The sequence below is a fragment of the Pseudonaja textilis genome, chromosome 4, assembly GCF_049901715.1.
Source record: "Pseudonaja textilis isolate UNSWEBS1 chromosome 4, rPseTex1.2, whole genome shotgun sequence".
NCBI lineage: Eukaryota > Metazoa > Chordata > Lepidosauria > Squamata > Elapidae > Pseudonaja > Pseudonaja textilis.
This window is the reverse complement of record NC_141993.1, coordinates 86765184-86783963: the sequence shown is the minus strand read 5'-3', so window position 1 is coordinate 86783963 and position 18780 is coordinate 86765184. Positions and strand designations below refer to the sequence as shown.

General features: G+C 46.3%; 1 protein-coding gene across 2 annotated transcripts in view; it reads right to left on the bottom strand.

Annotated features, from left to right (window-relative positions):
* CLCN2 (chloride voltage-gated channel 2) overlaps positions 1–18780 on the bottom strand; it is a 123738-nt gene that overhangs the window by 20663 nt on the left and 84295 nt on the right. For both annotated transcript variants that reach the window (XM_026718889.2, XM_026718890.2), the window contains exons 13-17: positions 14382–14451; positions 11352–11462; positions 9398–9611; positions 7979–8112; positions 43–227 (exon numbers count right to left, since the gene is read on the bottom strand). In XM_026718889.2, the coding sequence (XP_026574674.1) occupies positions 43–227; positions 7979–8112; positions 9398–9611; positions 11352–11462; positions 14382–14451 (714 nt within the window). The remainder of the gene's footprint in view (positions 1–42; positions 228–7978; positions 8113–9397; positions 9612–11351; positions 11463–14381; positions 14452–18780) is intronic.

The following is an 18780-nucleotide window of genomic DNA, read 5'->3' as shown; positions in this document are numbered from 1 at the left end:
TTGGCAAAGTCACCGCTGGAGTAAAGAGGGGGCCCCGGTCACCTGAAATCGCACTCCTGTGTCTGGCACGTGGTGTGGCTCCTTGTTTTCCTGGCTCTTCTCAGCGTCCCGGTGCTCCAGCCGGGTTTTCTCCTGCATGAACTGCCGGCGCCGAACGTAACTCAGCTGGTCGTGGAGGAGGGAGCCAATCTGAGTGCGGTCAACGGATCCTAGCAGGATCATGGATTCTGCAGAGGGAAGCAAATGGGACCTAAAGATTAGGAGACACATTTGCCAGCCCGGTAAGCTTACTTGCCTTTCAGCTTGATATTTCCAGTTTACCGTGCTGGGCAAATCAACCATTTCTGGTTCCACAGTGTGGGAGAATTTGAAAAAGGGATAATTCTCTATATTTCTGAAATAATCCAGAGGGGGTTGGACTAGAAGACATCCATGGTCCCTTCCAAATTTACTACTCTGGTGCTATGTAAATGCAATGCAAATGCAATGCAGTGACTCAATTTTCAGGTAGCTAGCTTGAGCCACGAGATAAAGTCCCAGTTCTCTTAAATTTCTGGCGAGCTACTTCTCCCAGCAACCTCTGGTGCTATGCAAATGCAATGCAAATGCAACTAGTGACTCAATTCCCAGGTGACTAGCTCGATCCAATAGATGAAGTCCCAGTTCTCTTAAATTTGTGATGAGCTACTACTCCCAGCCAAGAAATTAAAAGACCCTCCTTGCTCCTGGGAGGAAAGCTATGGCAAATCTAGACAGCATACTAAAAAGCAGAGACATCACCCTGCCAACAAAAAGTATGTACAGTCAAGACCATGGTTTTCCCAGTTGCAATGGATGGCTGGGAAAGTTGGACCACAAGGAAGGCTGAGCGCCAAAGAATGGAGGCCTTTGAACTCTGGTGCTGGAGAAGACTCCCTGGGAGTGCCTTGGACTGCAAGGTGATCCAACCGGTCAGTCCTAGAGGAGATCAACCCTGACTGCTCTTTAGAAGGCCAGATCCTGAAGATGAAACTCAAATACTTTGGCCACTTAATGAGAAAGGAAGGACTCCCTGGAGAAGAACCTAATGCTGGGAACGATTGTGGGCAATAGAAGAAGAAGGGAAGAAGAAGGGAAGAAGAAGGGAAGAAGGCAGAGAATGTGGTGGCTGGATGGAGTCACTGAAGCAGTCGGTGTGAGCTTAAATGGGCTCCAGAAGATCGCAGAGGATAGGAAGGCCTGGAGGAACGCTGTCCATGGGGTTGCAATGGGTCAGAAACGACTTCGCAACTAAAAAACGACAACTTATCCCAGCATCCTCTAGTGCTATGCAAATACAATACAGATGCAACCAGTGACTTCTCAAGCGACTAACTTGATCCCCTGGACAAAGTCCCGCTTCTCTTACATTTATAACGAGCTATTTCTCCCAGCAACCTCTGAACCTAGGCAAATGCAATGCAAATGCAAAAATGGTGACTCTGCAAATGGTGACTATCTTTACCCTGCTTGGGGGGTGGGGTGGTTGGGTCAGGCACAGCTGCCTTTCAAATGTTGGCACACCGCACTTGCAACCGCCGTTACAATTGGTTTCAGTGTGCAGCTATTTCCTTAACCCCCTGCTGCGCATGACATGTAACCCGGCTTGTTCCTCCGAAAGGCCAAACGGCTGTTACAAGGATTGTGGCAAAGTTGAATGGCACGCACAATGGCGCTGCGGAGAACTGGCCAGCTTCCTGTCCTTTTGATAGCAAATCTGAAGTCACCGGGCTTAAAGCTTATCTGTTATATTCAGAGATAATAACTGACTGTACAAAAAACGTGGCCAGTGCTGTAATGGCTGCCCTCACTCTTTCCTCAAGACTTTAAAAGCGTTCTCAATTCCTAATTTCCAAACCAATGGCATTGTCTGCCTCGGAGCACGATCCAATTTCTCAAAATCTTTTTTTTAAAAAAATATGAAATAGTATCAAAGACCAGACACACAATTCAAGATAGGATCTGGCCAAAACCAAGGTCCTCCAAAAAATCTGATGGAGACGTGTGATTTATGTTACTTTCTGTGCTAGACCTTCATTTGTGGAATCAAAATGGCATGAAGTATTATTAGTTGCGCTTTATAAAACCTTGAGTAAGGCCGCCACTTGGAATACTCGCGCCCAGTTTTGGTTACTGCCACATTACAAAAAAGATGTCAAGATATGTTTTTTTGGTGGTGGTGGGGAGTGCAGAGAAGAAAAACCAAGATGATTAAGGGCCCGGGAGGCTAAAACACACGAAAAATAGTTGGAGCATCTGGGTTTGGCTTGTTTAGAGAAAAAAAGGACTGGGGGAGGGGCGCGGGTGGAACGGACATGACAGCAATATTGCAGTATCTGTGGGGCAGACACGAAGAAGAGGGAGTCGAGCTATTCTCCAAAGCACCTGAAGGCAGGACAAGAAGGAATGGATGGAAACTAATCAAGGAGAGAAACAAGCTGGAATTAAGGAGGAATTTCCTGACAGTGAAGACAATTAACCCGTGGAACAGCTTTGCCTTCAGAAGTTATAAGGGCTTCGTATCTTTCAAGAATAGAATAGGCTAGAACAGAACAGAACATAATAGAATAGAACAGAACAGAATAGAATAGAATAGAATAAGGAATGGAATGGAATAGAAAATAGAATTCTATTCTATTCTATTCCATTCCATTCCCTAGTCTAGTCTAGTCTAGTCTAGTCTAGTCTAGTCTATTCCATTCCATTCCCTATTCTATTCTATTCTATTCTATTCTATTCTATTCTATTCTATTCTATTCATTCCATTCCATTCCATTCATTCATTCTATTCTATTTCTATTCTATTCTATTCTATTCATTCCATTCCATTCCATTCCATTATTCTATTCTCTATTCTATTCATTCTATTCCATTCATTCCATTCCATTCATTCCTATTCTATTCTATTTACTATTCTATCATTCATTCTATTCCATTCTATTCTATCTCCATTCCATTCCATTCCATTCCATTCCATTCCTATTCTATTCTTTCTATTCTATTCTATTCTATTCTATTCTATTCTATTCCATTCATTCATTCATTCCATTCATTCCATTCCTATTCTTTCATTCCATTCCCATTCCATTCCCTATTCTATTCCATTCCATTCCATTCCCTGTTCCGTTCCGTTCCATTCCCTATTCTTTGAAATGATGAACCCTTGTCCTCTTTCTCCAGTTGAGGAATGCCTGCGTGCTGCTGAAGCTCTTTGAATGTTTCATCAAAGATTGTATTTGTTGCAAATGTATCTCACGGTGTTTCCAGGCAGGGGAACACACACACGCCACAAGCACTGCAGGTCACAAGTGCAGACTTTTTTGACTGTTTATCTCCGCTTCTGCTTCTTAGATACCACCAGCAAAATCAGCATTTATTTCTCTTTGATCTTTCTTTTTTTTTTTAGACTTCTGCATTAGCCAAGATCAAAGTGTTCACTCAGGTGGAAAACTGATTGGGACTCTCCCGCAAGGTCCCCTTCTTACCTCCCCCACTGGCTTGCTCAGGGAGATCTGGGGAGAATCTTAAAAAACAAACAAACTCTAGAAGTTATTTAAAAAAACGTCTGCTCCATAGAGTTGTTCAGTGGAGATTGCAGCTTCCTAAAGCAAGCGTGAAAATAAATTTATGGAGGCAACACATTCCCTACATTTTAGAGTCCTGCAGCCCTGGGAACTAAAAACAGAGTCTTGACCATGCATAAAGAAGACGGGCATTTTTAACCAAGGAAGGAAGGAAGGAAGGAGGGAGAAAGGAAAGGAGAAAGGGGGAGGGGAGGCAGGGAAAGGAAGGAAAGGGAGGGGAGGGGAAAGAAGAAAAAGAAAGGAGAAAAATGAGGAAGGGAGGGTGGGAGGGGAAGGAAGGAAGGAAGAAAAGAAGGGAGAAGGAAGAGAAAGAAGGAGGGAGGGAAGAAAGGATGAAGGGGGAAGAAAGGAGGGAGGAAGGAGGGAGGAAGAGAAGGAAATAGATAATGAGGAAATAAGGGAAGGAGGGAGGTGGGGGAGAAAGGCGAGGGAGGGAGTGGAAGGAAGGAAAAAGGGAGATAAAGGAAGAAGGAAGAAAGGGAGGGAGAAAAGAAGGAGGGAGGGAGGAACAAAAGGAAATAGATAAATGAGGAAATAAGGAAGCGAGGGAGAAAGGGAGGGAGAAAGGGGAGGGGGAGAGAGAGGAAGGAAGAAAAAAGAAAGGAGATAAATGAGGAAGGGAGGGAGGGTGGGAAGGGGAAGGAAGGAAGGAAGGAAGGAAGGAGATAAATGAAGGAGAAAGGAAGGGAGGTGAGAGAGAAGGGAGGAGGTAGGAAAGAAGGAAGGAGGTAGGAAGAGAAGGAAATAGATAAATGAGGAAGGAAGGAAGGAAGGAAGGAAGGAAAGAAGGAAGGAAGGAAGGAAGGAAGGAAAGGGGGGAGGGAGATAAATGAGGAAGGAAAGGAAATAAATGAGGAAGGAAGGGAGGGAGGAGGGAGGAAGAGAAGGGATAAATGAGGAAAAAAGGAAGGAAGGAGAGAAAGAAAGAAAGGAGAGGTAGAGAGGGAAGAGGAAAGGAAGGAAGAGGGAGGGAGGGAAGAAAGAAAAAGAAAGAAAGAAAGAAAGAAAGAAAGAAAGAAAGAAAGAAAGAAAGAAAGAAAGAAAGAAAGAAAGAAAGAAAAGAACTGTATTTGAGGTCAGGCACACCATGGGTTATTGGAGACTTTATAGCAGTGTTTCTCAACCTCAACAACACCTTTAAGCTGTGAGGACTTCAACACCCAGAATTCCCCAGCCGGGATTACTGTGTATAGAATTCAATCCTCTCAGTTCCTCTGATCCAGCACCCTTCCAGACGGTGGAACACACATTGGATGTTTTCCATGCAGAATTTTGCTGCTCCGGAGATCCCACTTTTCTTACTGCCTTTGCTTTTAAAAAAATTTAAAAAATATATATTGTAGCCACCCTGGGGAGAGAAGCTAAGGGCCCCTTCCTTCCCCTTTCCGCTCTTCCTGTGAGATGCAGACTAAGCAAAACATGGCAAAAGTACTAATTTGGATGACTAATACAGCACAGGACTGCAATTGTTGGGGTTTTGGGTCTTGTTTTTTTTTTTTTTTTGTCGAGAGGAGCAGGTGCAGTTTGAAACCCAGCTGAAAGAACCTCCGTTATGCCAGTGCAGGAAGTAAAAGCATGATGGGAAGAACAGGGGAAGTGAATAAAAACATTCAAACTGAGGTCTACAACCTGGATCAGGCCAAGAGCTTAGGGAAGCCAGCATTCTGAATCCCTCCAGGGGCCTGTCGGTTGCACCTCAACGGGAAACAATCCTTTTCTATGGTAGCTCTCCACAAGCCGTTGCTCAAAATACTCAGGCAGTCCTCAACTTACACCAGCTCATCCAGTGAGCGTTCAAAGTTACAATGGCACTGGAAAAAAAAAAGGGACTTAAACAGGGGTGGGATTTTACAGGTTCTCACCTCTTCTCTAGAACCGGTTGTTAACTTTCTAAGCAGTTCAGAGAACCGGTTGTTGGAAAAAAACCTCCTTTTGTTTTTCTCTACCCTTCTTACATTCTTGGCAGTATGCCCAGACTTACTGTCTCAGAAGGAGACAGGTGGGCGTGGCAGGGGAAAGATACTGTAAAATCTCCAGTCAAAGGTGGTATTTTCTGGTTCTCTGAACTACTCAAAATTTCCGCTACTGGTTCTCCAGAACTGGTCAGAATCTGCTGAATGCCACCTCTGCTCCCCACCCCCACTAACCTGCTTTCCAGCTCCGTTCTCCTGTGCGGGGCAACCAAAGAAGACCCAGCCGATCAACTGGGACTCAGGAGGCCCAGAATAGATGGGGTTGGCAGGGCCAGTCAGAGTTGGGATTTGCTGGTTCTCCCAACTACTCAAAATTTCCACTACTGGTTCTTGCTTTGCTGGCTGAGGAAGTGTGGGAGTTGAAGTCTACAAGTCTTAAAAGTTGCCAAGGTTGGAGACCCCTTGCTCTAGACTATCTTTGTTGCCATGATGTCTTTCTGGCTACATAACAGGAATGGGATTCAAATTTATTTACTACCAGTTCTGTGGGTGTGCCTTGGTGGGTGTGGCAGGGGAAGGATACTGTAAAATCTCCAGTCAGAAGCGCTTTGCCGGTTCTCCGGACTACTCAAAATTTCCACTACCGGTTCTCCAAAACTGGTCAGAACCTGCTGAATACCCACCTCTGCTATATAATATATAAACCCCCCCACAAATCAAGCTTCATCTTAGAAGAATTCCAAAAATATCACATTGGCAATTATGATTTGAACGGATCGTTTCCCCCTCTCTAATTTTGCATCTGATTCAGCGACAAGGTGCAGCCTTTTGATGTTGTTATAATTTGGGCTCAGTGATGTCAGTAGCGGCTCGATTGACTCACCCGTCGATAAAGGCATTTAGGAAAATAGCCATTGCATCAGCAACTTTGGAAGAGACATTGGGACAAGCAGGGAGAATCTATATTTGTCACCGTGGAAAACATACTGGCTGTAACACATGCGCCGATGTTTAGGCGCCAATGCTTCAGGAGACGCAACACCAGAAGCCGTTAAAAAAAAAGAAGAAAACCAGGTGTGCTTATGCGATGTTTCTCAACCTTGGTAAGAAGTGTGGATCGATTCCCAGACTCAAATTTTTTAACAACCGGTTCTGTGGGCGTGGCTAGGTGGGTGTGGCTAGGTGGGCATGGCCATTTGACTGGGTGGGCGTGGCTCTCTTTTTTGTGGCAACCGCCCCACCCATTTTGGGGGCCTTCTGGGCCTTCTGGGGGGTGTTTTTGCTCTCAGGAAGCTTCCCTAGGGCCCAGGAAGGCAAAAAATGGAGTGCGGGGGACCTCAGGGAAGCCTCCTGGGCGAAGCAGTAAGACAGGGAGGGGATCTCAGCACAGCTGATCATAGGAACAGCTGATTGTCAGGAGGGTAAAAAAAGAAATACCTTAAGGAGTGACTGGGCAGGGGAGAACGCAGTCAGCGATGTCGGGCATGCGCGCTAAGGACTGACTGGGCAGGGAAAAAAGGGGGCGGTTGGAGAGGGGCGGGACCAGCCAGGGGCGCGATTTGCCAGTTCTCCGAACTGTGCGGAATCATAAGAACCGCTTCTATAGAACTGGTCCGAACCGTTAGAATCCCACCCCTGGGGAAGGGGATGGTTTTGCACCTAAGTCTGTGTCACTTGCGCAAATAGAGCTTCTCATGCACGCCCACCGCTTTGTTGTGGCCTGTCAGCCGCCCGCCCGTCCAGGAGCTGGCGGAGATGAGGAAGCAGCGTGGGAGTCAGGGTCAGCATCAAGGCAACCTGAGAGCTCCGAGGGGGGAGAGGGAATGGAGTTGGCACAGAGAGACAGAGAGAGACAGAGACGGAGCCTGGGCCGTCCGCCAGCCCTCAGATGGAGAGTCAACAGCCCCCAGGTCCAGAGGTGGCTGATGAGGAAGAGGAGGAACAACGGGGTCCAGTGCCTGACGTGTGGATAGACAGAAATCAGAGGAGAGGAGAGCAGTGGAAATCCGTGGGCTGATCCTTGGGATGGAAGAGTCACCGCTGCTACCGAAGCCCCACCCTAGCTCTGGGGATAAAAGGCAGGGGGTGGAGATGAATAAATGTGGCAGACAACTATTCACCTCCCTGCTGGACAGATTGGTTAACCTGTGGTGAGAGAGAAACTTTTTGGAGGGGCTGCTGGCGCTCCTAATAAAGGAATCATTGATTTATAGTAACTACAGAGGGTTTGTCGTGTTCAGGGACCTCAGAACCAAACCTCTCTCCTTGGAACTGATCCCTGGTGCCCAAAAAATTGGGGGTCACGGCTGTAAAGCACTATGGAGTGGTATATAAGTCTAAGTGCTATTGTTGGTTGTAAAAAGTAGATTGGGGGTATTTAGTATTCTTGCTTGCAAAAGGCAAGTTCTAAAACTCCTGAGCTGCTCCCACTTTCCCACCTGCTTGCCCATCCTTTTCTCTTACCGGCTGATTCCACCAGAGCTAGGCTCTTCATCTTGGTGCTGTGTAACGCATCCTGAAGATCCCGGTACCTACAGTTCAGGGTGATATAACGCACATCACGCACCATGATGTCCTCCACACGTACGTTGTACTTCCTGAAAAATGCAAACAAGCTGTCTGGATTTACACGATTAACTTGATCATTGATTAAAACCTACTCTCCACGTGTTAAATTACAGGTAGTCCTCGACTTATGACCACAACTGAGCCCAGCATTTCTGTTGTTAAGTGAGACAGTTGATAAGTGAGTTTTCCCCCATTTAATGACCTTGTCACTGCTCTTGTTAAATTGGTAACATTAAGTTGCTAAGTGAATCTGGCTTCCCCATTGAGTTTGCTTGTCAGAAGGTTGCCAGAGGTTGCATTGTAGGTCAGATCTGGGCCTCTGGAAGTTCCATTTCGGCCTGCAACAGACCGGGGGAGGCCCGCGGAGGCCCGAACAGGAGCATTGGAGGGGTGCACGCAGCTGAGAGCCTGGAGAAGAGACTGCTTCCTAGATCTTCACAAGGTAAGTGATTCGGCGTGGCAGGTTGAGGTGGGGGGGGAAGCAATTGTGGGGAGCATGAGGTATTTCAGTGGGTTGGGGAGGACTTGGGTGGTCTTAGGTGTTCCATTGCTAGGCCCCCCCATGGCCTTCCTCACCCTGAAATACCTCATGTGCACTTAACAAGCCTCACATTCGATTAGCAAATGCTTGGGCAAAAGAAGGGAGTGATCCCATTCAAAGTACAAGATTCACTCCCACGAATCCTCAGGTTACGAATGGAATGGGCAGGCTCCATTACATTCATAACACGAGGATTCTGTCTTCTGACTCTTTTTTGAATTGTAGCTTTCATCAGCTCTGGCTAGCATACACATTATTCAGAGCGCTATTCACCCAACTCCCCACAGCATCGCAACCCAAAGTACGGGTCTCGCCCAGGGATGGTTTGCTAGGGGTTTGGGAGAGCCCTTAGCTAAGATTCTGTGAGTTCGGAGAACCCCCAAATCCCACTCCTGGATGGCCCTATCCACCCTGCCCCTCCCCTCCCAGGAGTCCCCACAGGGCCCGTTTTGGATGCAGGTATGTGCAGGGCATGCATGGAGGCTCATGGAGAGTAAAAAATGGGCATCCCAGAAGTTCGAGAAGGCTGGAAATGGGCTCATTTCTGGCTTCCAGAGAGCCTCCGGAGCCGGGGAAAACTGTTTTCACCCTCCTGGAGGCTCAAGGAAAGCCTCCAGAGCCCAGGGAGGGCAAAAGTGCCTCCCCAATGTGGTGCAGGAGGCCGACACGGCCATATCCACCATGGCCACGCCCACCCAGCAACCGGGCAGAGAACCCATTGCTAAAATTTTTGAAGCCCGCCCCTGGTCTCGCCCACATCTGTGCACACTTACTCCTGATGTCCCCAACCCAGCTCTGGCAGGTACGGCAGTTTCTTGATCCGGATGATGCTGTCGTAGAGGGAAGGCTGCAAACTCTGGGCCACGGCGTTAGCCAGGATCACCGCAATCATAACCGGCAGGATGTGTGAGATCTGGCCGGTCAGCTCAAAGACGATGACGGCAGTGGAGACCGTGTGGGTGACGGCCCCAGAGAGGGCAGCGGCACCTGGGGAGGAAGAGAGGGAGCCATGTCAGAGAAGAGCAGGATCGCTTTCTGCATTAGGGGATGGGGAAGGCATCCAATTGGGCTCGCAACAGAGGTGGTATCCAGCAGGTTCTGATAGGTTCTGGAGAACCGGTAGCGGACATTTTGAGTAGTTCGGAGAATCAGCAAATCCCACCTCTGACTGGCCCTGCCCCCATCTATTCTCTGGAGTCCTAGCTGATTCGCTGGGTCTTGTTTTGTTGCCCTGAACAGGAGAATGGAGCTGGAAAGCAGGTTAGTGGGGTGGGGAGGGAATGGGGATTTTGTAGTACCCTTCCCCTGCCATGCCCACCAAGCCACGCCCACAGAACTGGTAGTAAATTTTTTTTGAATCCCACCACTGGAAGAGGGGCCCAACATTTGAGATTGACATTTAGAGTTATTTTTGGTTCCCTTTCAAACAGGTTGCCAGGCTGTACAGACTAGACAGAACCAAGAGTCGAGCCCTTGGGATACTTGGAAAGCATATTATGAGCCACTCTGGGTACAGGTACAGGTCCTCCTCGACTTATGACAATAACCAAGCAGGGAATTATGGTAATAAATCCTTGTGCTCGACGGCCATTTTTGAAGTTAAGACTGTTTTTTTTAAAGATGGTCATTTAGTGCTCCAATGGCCATTTTTGTGCTGGAATATGGAAATTAATAGCAATAGCACTTAGACATACATACCGCTTCACAGTGCTTTCCAGCCCTCTCTAAGCGGCTTACAGAGTCACCATATTTGCTCCTTAGAATATGGATCCTCATTTTACCAACCTTGGAAGGATGGAAGGCTGAGTCAACCCTGAGCCGGTGAGGATCGAACTGCTGGCAGTGAGCAGTGAGTTAGCCTGCAATGCTGCATTCCAATCACTGAGAAACCATGGCTGCTGCCTGCCTGCCTGCTTGCCTGCCTGCCTGCCTATCTATCTATTCCTGTCTACCTATCTATCTATCGATCTATCTATTTATCCATCCATACATCTATCTATCTATCTATCTATCTATCTACCTACCTACCTACCTACCAATATCTACCCATCAATCCATCCATCCATCCATCCACCTCCCTACCCCCCTCCTTATCTATCTATCTATCTATCTATCTATCTATCTATCTATCTATCTATCTATCTATCTATCTATCTAATCTCTCTCTCTCTCTCTCTCATTGATCCAACTTATATGGCCACTCATCTCACTTGCATGAGAATCTATGAATGGTGTACATCAGGGGTGTCCAACCTTGGCAACTTTAAGACTTGTGGACTTCAACTCCCAGAATTCCTCAGCCAGCAAAGCTTAAAGTTGCCAAGGTTGGACACCCCTGGTGTACATAGTTAAACACAACCAACAATTACAACCTGCCATCCTTAAAACCAATTACAAATTATTAAAACTTCACGTGATGCCACTGGAACGGGCTCTGCAAGAGCTATCTGAATCTCACTCCACCCATTTATGAGATGGAAGTGTGGTCCTTCTCCCCCCTGTAAGACCAACATTGAAACACCTCTCTCTTTCTTTGCTACTATTCTAAAGTCCTTTCTCTTTCGCTTGCAGCTCCGGAAACAGCTCAGCCAACCAAACAATGGCGTGAACGCAGCTGCTAATGCTTCAACTGAGGTGGTGAAGCCCGTTCCTGACGGAACCAACCCTCCTGAATTTTTTGGGGGGTGAGTGGGTGGGGAGAAATAGAAGAAAAGGTGCCTCTCTTACCTACCACTGCGTAACCCCCTGGCACAATGCGGTAGATATTGCTGTCAGTGTGAATGCCATCGGGGAACCAAGCTGCCATGCTCTCGCCCATCAGCCTCCCAAAAGCTGCCCCTGTTTGCAAAGAGAGGCAAAATCAGACGGGCGAGAAAGGAGAAGACAGACAGACGAGGGACTTTCTCTGGTCTCGGGAGGAAGGAGAAAGCGATTTTCTGGGTCTGGGCTGGGGGAAACCCATGGGCTGCCTTCCCAGAAGACAAAAAAAAAGTCCCCTTAAACACAGGTGATCCTCAACTTACAACAGTTCATTTAGTCACCGTTCAAAGTTACAACGCGCAGAGGTGGGCTGCCGGGGATTCAGGAGAGCCCCTACCTAAAATTCTGTGCAGTTCAGAAAGTCCCCAATCCCACTCCTGCCCCTCCCCCACTGCACCCTGCCCCTCCCCTCCCAGGAGTGCCCACACGGCCCATTTTGGATGCAGGTGAGTCGCACGGAGACTCGGGGAAGGCAAAAAACAGGCTGTCAGGATTCCGGCAGTTACCTCCCCATTTAAATCACGAGTCTCGAGCCAAACTTCCAAAACCTCAAAAAGGATTTATTGGGAGTTCACATGTCCGGCACTGCCTGGGTGTAGCCGACTCTGAGGCACATCATTCATGACCCTGGTTTCCCCACCCCCACCCCCTGGGTGTATCGTAATTCATATTCTCCAATGGGACACCTCCGTAGCTAAGAGTCATCAATCATGCTCCCCGCAGTGAGATATTTGCGCGGGAGAAACTTTCAGTCACCTAGTTACTATCTTTGACCAACTATTTATGGAATGCACTTTCGGTTTGCAAGATGCTGCACTGCTCCCCCCGTCTTTTTTCTATTAGCAACTCTAAAAAAGACCATAGAAATATTTTATGAGTTGACATGGGCTTCTTAGAAGTTCAGGAAGGCTGGAAATGGGCCCATTTCTGGCCCTCCGGAGCCCGGGGAGGCCGTTTTCACCCTCATGGAGGCTCCAGAGCCTGGGGAGGACAAAAACACCCCCTCCCCACTGCAGACCGACTAGGCCACACCCTCCATGGCCACGTCCACCCAGTCCCCGGGCAGAGAACCCTTTGCTAAAATTTTTGAAGCCCAGCCCTGTACAACAGTACTTGAAAAAAAGGGGCTTACGACCGTTTTTCAGACGGATAACCCTTGCAGCATCCCTGTGATCATGCGATCCAAATTAAGGTTGTTTGGAAACTGACTCGTATTTATGACGGGTTGCAGTATCCCGGGGTCGTGGGATCCCCTTTTGTGACCTCCCGACAAGCCAAGTCAACGGGAAAGCCAGATTCACTTAAGAACTACGTTACTGATTTAAGAACGGCAGGATTTAACTTAACAACTGTTAAAAGAAAAAGTCGTAAAAATGGGGCATAACTCACTTAACCCACCTCTCTCTTTAGCTTATCAAACTAAAACTTTGGGCTCAATTGCGGTCATAAGATGAGGACTAGCTGTAAAACACCTTGCAATAACAGAATAACAGAGTGGTCGCTGTTGCAGGTGCTCAGTTGGTAACGTGACTGTTAGGTTAATCTGGCTTCCACGTCGCTTCTGCTGGTCCAGAAGGTCGCAAAAGGGGATCGTGTGACCCCCCGGAACAGTGCAACCGTCATAAATATGAGTCAGTGGCTAAGCGTCTGAATTTTGACCATGTGACCCTGGGGATGCTGCAGTGGTGATAAGTATGAAAAAAGGTCACAAGTCACTTTTTTCAATGCTGTTGCAACTTCTGAAGGACTGGAATTGGGTATGTCTGGTCTAATGAAACGAAGGACTGGGGGAGACATGATAACAGTCTTCCAGTATCTCAGGGGCCGCCACAAAGAAGAGGGAGTCAAGCTATTCTCCAAAGCACCTGAAGGCAGGACAAGCAGCAATGGACGGAAACTAATAAAGGAGAGAAGCAACCTAGAACTAAGAAGAAATTTCCTGACAGCTGGAAGAATTAATCAGTGGAACTTCTTGCCTCCAAAATAACTGACTGGACAGCCACTTGTTTGTATAGGGTTTTTTCCTGCCTCAACAGGGGGTTGGACTAGAAGACCTCCAAGGTCCTTCCAACATTTCTCTTATATTTTTATTTCTATCCTGTCCTATTCCATTCCATTCTACTATACTTGTATTCTATTTCTACTTTCTCTTCTCTTCTCTTCCTCTTCTCTTCCCTTTCCTTTCTCTTCCCTTCCCTTCCCTTCCCCTTTCCATTTCTATTCTATTCTATTCTATTCTATTCTATTCTATTCTATTCTATTCTATTCTATTCTATTCTATTCTATTCTATTCCATTCCATTCCATTCCATTCCACTCTATTCTACTCCACTCCATTCCCTCTTCTCTTTTCTTGTCTTCTCTTTTCTTCCTCTTCTCCTCTTCCTCTTCCTCTTCTTCTTCCTCTTCCCTTCTCCTCTCCTCTTCCCTTCCCTTCCCTTCCCCTTTCCATTCCCTATTCTATTCCATTCCATTCCATTCCATTCTACTCTACTCTATTCTACTCTATTTCCTATCCTATCCTATCCTATCCTATCCTATCCTATCCTATCCTATTCCATTCCATTCCATTCTAGTCTACTCTATTCTAATCTATTTCTTATTCTATTCTATTCTATGCTATGCTATGCTATGCTATGCTATGCTATGCTATGCTATGCTATGCTATGCTATGCTATGCTATGCTATGCTATGCTATTCTATTCTATTCTATTCTATTCTATTCTATTCTATTCTATTCTATTCTATTCTATTCTATTCCATTCCATTCCATTCCATTCCATTCCATTCCATTCCATTCTATTCTATTTCTAATTCTATTCTATTTCCTATTCTATTCCTAACCTATCCTATCTCAATCCACTCCACTCTACTCAAGACTATCTGTATTTGCCTGGAAAAGGTAGGGCTCAAATACAGGGCGATATCAAGAAAGGATGCAGCTAGAAAGTGGGTGGCAAAGAAAGGGGGAGAAGACGGCACAGAGGCCGTAACTTACCAATGACAAAGACGGGCATGAACGCCCCGCAAGGCACAGGGATGGTGGTCGCCAAAGCCGACATCCAGAACTGAAGGAAGACCAAAGGACAAACGTTGATTAGCAGGAGAGAGTGATTCTCTGTACTGGCTTCCCTGGTTTGGGGTCAGGGGGTTTAGCCTACAGTTGCTATAGCCTCCAGCCAGCAGGCCTATTGGTGGCACTGACAGTCCTTGACTTATGACCATTCATCCGGTGATTGTTCGACTTCCAACTTCCAACTGGTCTTTGCACTTAGGAATAGAATAGAATTATTTTATTGGCCAAGTGTGATTGGACACACAAGGGAATTTGCCTTTGGTGCAAATGCTCTCAGTGTACATAAAAAGAAGAAAAAATACATTTGTGTCAAGAATCATAAGATACAACACTTAATGATAGCCATAGGGTACTAAATAAGCAATAAAATCATACTAGGAAACAAATAAAACAATATAAATCGTAGAGATATAAGCAACAAGGATATAGTCATAAATGGGAGGAGATAGGTAATAGGAAAGATGAGAAGAATAATAGTGACACAGTCTTAGTAAATAGTCTGACAGAGTTGCTGGAATTAGTTGTTTAGCAGAATGATCAGAGGGGGGATTCAGCCAGTTATGACCAGTTCTGGAGAAGCGGTAGTGGAAATTTTGAGTAGTTCGGAGAACTGGCAAATCCCACCTCTGACTGGCCCCGCCCCCATCTCTTCTCTGCCTCCCAAGTCTCAGCTGATTGGCTGGGTCTTCTTTGGTTGCCCTGCACAGGAGAACGGAGCTGGAAAGCAGGTTAGTGGGGTGGGGAGGGAATGGGGATTTTGCAGTAACCTTCCCCCAGGAATGGGGATTTTGCAATATCCTTCCCCTGCCATGCCCACCAAGCCACGCCCACCAAGCCACACCCTCAGAACCAGTAGTAAAACATTTTTAATCCCACCACTGAGATTGATGACATTCGGGGAAAAACTGTCCTTGTGTCTAGTTGTTCTGGTGTGCAGTGCTCTATAGTGTCGTTTTGAGGGTAGGAGTTGAAACAGTTTGTGTCCGGGATGTGAGGGATATTTTCACAGCCCTCTTTTTGACTTGTGCAGTATACAGGCCCTTGATTGAAGGCAGGTTGGTAACAATTGTTTTTTCTACAGTCCTGATTATCCTCTGAAGTCTGTGTCTGTCCTGTTGGGTTGCAGAACCCAACCAGACAGTTATAGAGGTGCAGATGACAGACTCAATAATTCCTCTGTAGAACCGGATCAGCAGCTCCTTGGGCAGTTTGAGCTTTCTGAGTTGGTGCAGAAAGAACATTCTTTGTTGGGCTTTTTTTTGATGACGTTTTTGATGTTAGGCGTCCATTTTAGGTCTTGAGATATGATAGGAATGACAATGAAAGGTCCGTCAATTAATGAAATGACTGCTGCAGGGACCCCACAGGATCACGATGGAGGTGCTTAGCCATCAGCTCACAGTTATGATAAGTCACGGAATTCTGGGTCGCATGATCGCCCCTTGCGATCTTCCCAGCTGACAGTGAAGAATAGAGTCTCCCTTTGAGCCAGAAGGGCAGTACAGCAACGTGAAAAATAAATAGAACCAAAAAAAATTGGAATAAATAGAAATTTAAAAAATGGAGAGCTGGCAGAGAAGATTGCGAGCTGTGGTCACATGAGTTTTCCCTTACGCATTGCGGCAAAAAAGTTTGTAAAACTGGGTGCGGTCATGTGATGCCTTGCTTCACAAGCACACTGATTTAATGATGTTCCATTGCGGTCATAAATCAAGGATTACTTGTATTGGCTTCAAGACCGGGGCTGCTTGTTGTGGTTCGCCAGCAGCTGGTGCAGACAGCAGCGGAGTTGGACAGTGGAGAAGAAAGGGGGATCAGGCAGGGAGTCTGGGGAAGACTTGGACGAGGGTCCTGCATTCGATGCAGAGATGGGGCCAGGACCACCTGGGAGTGGGGTGCTGACTCCAGAAACTCCGGAGTCTGGCAGTAGCGAGGCAGAGGAACCAGGGGAGCCTGTTCTCAGTGCGTGTGTGTGCAGAGCTGCCATAACGCGAGAGCAGCTGAAGCAGAAGGGGCGACTCAGGAGTAAGGCTGGGAGGTGATTGCCCCTCCCATAAGGGATAAAAGTCAGACCTCAATGACTAATGCTTTACAGGAAGCAAAGTAGTGCAGGAATTTCTGAGTCCTTCTTGAAGCTCTATGAACTCTGGTTGTTTTTTTCTGGGACTTTGGTTGGTTTGTGTTATAATTAACTGGACTTCTGTTTTTTGGGCAGCATTCTATCGCACTGAAAGGTGTGCTCTTATCTGGGGGAGCTCTTTATAATTTGTTCTGGCCAGGAATGAAAGTAATTCCCAGTGTTGCATTCAAATAGGTTTTGCTTTTAAAATAAGTTTGTGTTTCATTAAGTTTGATGAAGCCTGGGTCAGACCACTGGTGCAGATTATGTCTCTGAAAGGCAGTGGAGTTCCAGAAAGCTAATTTATGGCATCTCTTCCTCCAAATCAAAAGGGAGATCAGAGACTTATCTGTACAGCTCCATCCTCGACTTATGACCACAATTGAGCCCAACATTTATGTTGTTAAGCAAGACAGTTGCTAAGTGAGTTTTGCCTCATTTTACCACCTTTCTTGTGAATCATTGCCATTATTAACTTAGTTATGCGGTTGTTAAGTGAATCTGGCTTCCCCATTGGCTTTGCTTGTCAGAAGGGGATCACATGACCCTGGAATGCTGCAACCGTCATAAATAGGAACCAGTTGCCCAATGTCTGAATTTTGGTCATGTTACCATGGTGATGCTGCAATGGTCGTAAGTATGAAAAATGGTCATAAATCACTCGTTTCGGCCCTGTAGTAACTTTGATCGGTCACTAAACGAATGGTTGTAAGTTAAGGAATACCTGAACTTTGGTTTTGGTTTTTTTTAAAAAGGGGGTTTGGAACAAGAGAAAAAAAATGGGAAGCCAGGATAGAAAAGGACTTGAACTGGGGATCGAAAAAGCAACTAGTTGGGTCATTGGCAGCTTGAAAGGAACTGAACTAATTTAGAATTTTTCTTGTTGTCCACTGAACTACTGGAACTAGTATTTACTGAATTATGATTAGCAAACATTATCAAATAACCAAAGCAACATACATTTTAATGACTTTATTCGTTACCATTTATGTCGCTTTGGTTAGTTGATAATTATATAAAGATATAAATATACAAAAAAATAGACTTAAGATTTAAAATGTACAGGTGGCCTAGAGGAGGAGCTCTCGCCTCACAATCAGGAGGCTGCGAGTTTGATCCTAGGTCAGTGGTGGCTAACCATTTTGGGTTCCTGTGCCAAAAATTGTGCGCACTTGCATGCCAGCAACCAGAAGGCAATGTGCGCGCGGCCCCACGCCCCCTGCGCATGCACACGCAACCCCCTCCAATGCTGCCCTCTTCCCTGCACTGTGCCTCCCAGCCAATTTTCGGCCTGTTTAAGGCCTTTTTCGGCCTCCCAGAGGCTTAAGGCTTCTGCAGGCTTTGCAGGCCGAAAAATGGGAAATACAGGAAGTGATGAAATGGGCCTATTTTTTGACCCGCAAAGGCTTTTCTCAAGTCTCTGGGAGACCAAAAAAGGCCTCAAACAGGCCAAAAATTAGCTGTGAGGCATGCACATGTGCAGTGAGGTAAGTTTGCCTGTGCCACGTATGTGGAGGCTAATAAATGGAATAGATTCTCCTGCTTGAGCAGGGGGTTGGACTATATGACCTCCAAGGTCCCTTCCAACTCTGTTATTCTATGACCTATGTAGAAATTTATTGTATATGTGAGGCATTCTACTGTCATATTATAATCTATTGCAATTGAGATAAACTATAAAATCCATCCAAATTTAATAAAGATTTCTGTCTCCGAATTCTCATTATTTTAACTTTTTCATCATTTATCTTAATGTGGCAATTGAAGTGGCCTTGTTAATCCACATCTCATGATCTAGGATTAACAGAAGAGCTCTTGACTTTGCTCCTCCCTTCTGTTTGTCTTCCAACGATCCAATCTGATGGAGATATTAATTTTCATTTATCCGTCTCCCTCCTTCCCTCCCTCCAGATACTTTCCTGCCTCCTTCGGCAATCGTTTTATGCCACTTCAATCATTACAATTTCTTATTCTAGTTTTTTTTTTTTTCTCTCACTGATATGCTACTCAGGGGTAGGCTTCAAAAATTTTAACAAGGGGTTCTCCTTCCCGGTTGCTGAGTGGGCGTGGCCTAGTCGGCCTCCTGCACAATGGTGGGGGGGGGAGTAGCATTTTCGTCCTCCCCGGGCTCTGGAGGCTTTCCTCAAGTCTCCGGAAGGGCAAAAATATAACTGTCTGTTTTGGTTCTATAACCCAACAGGA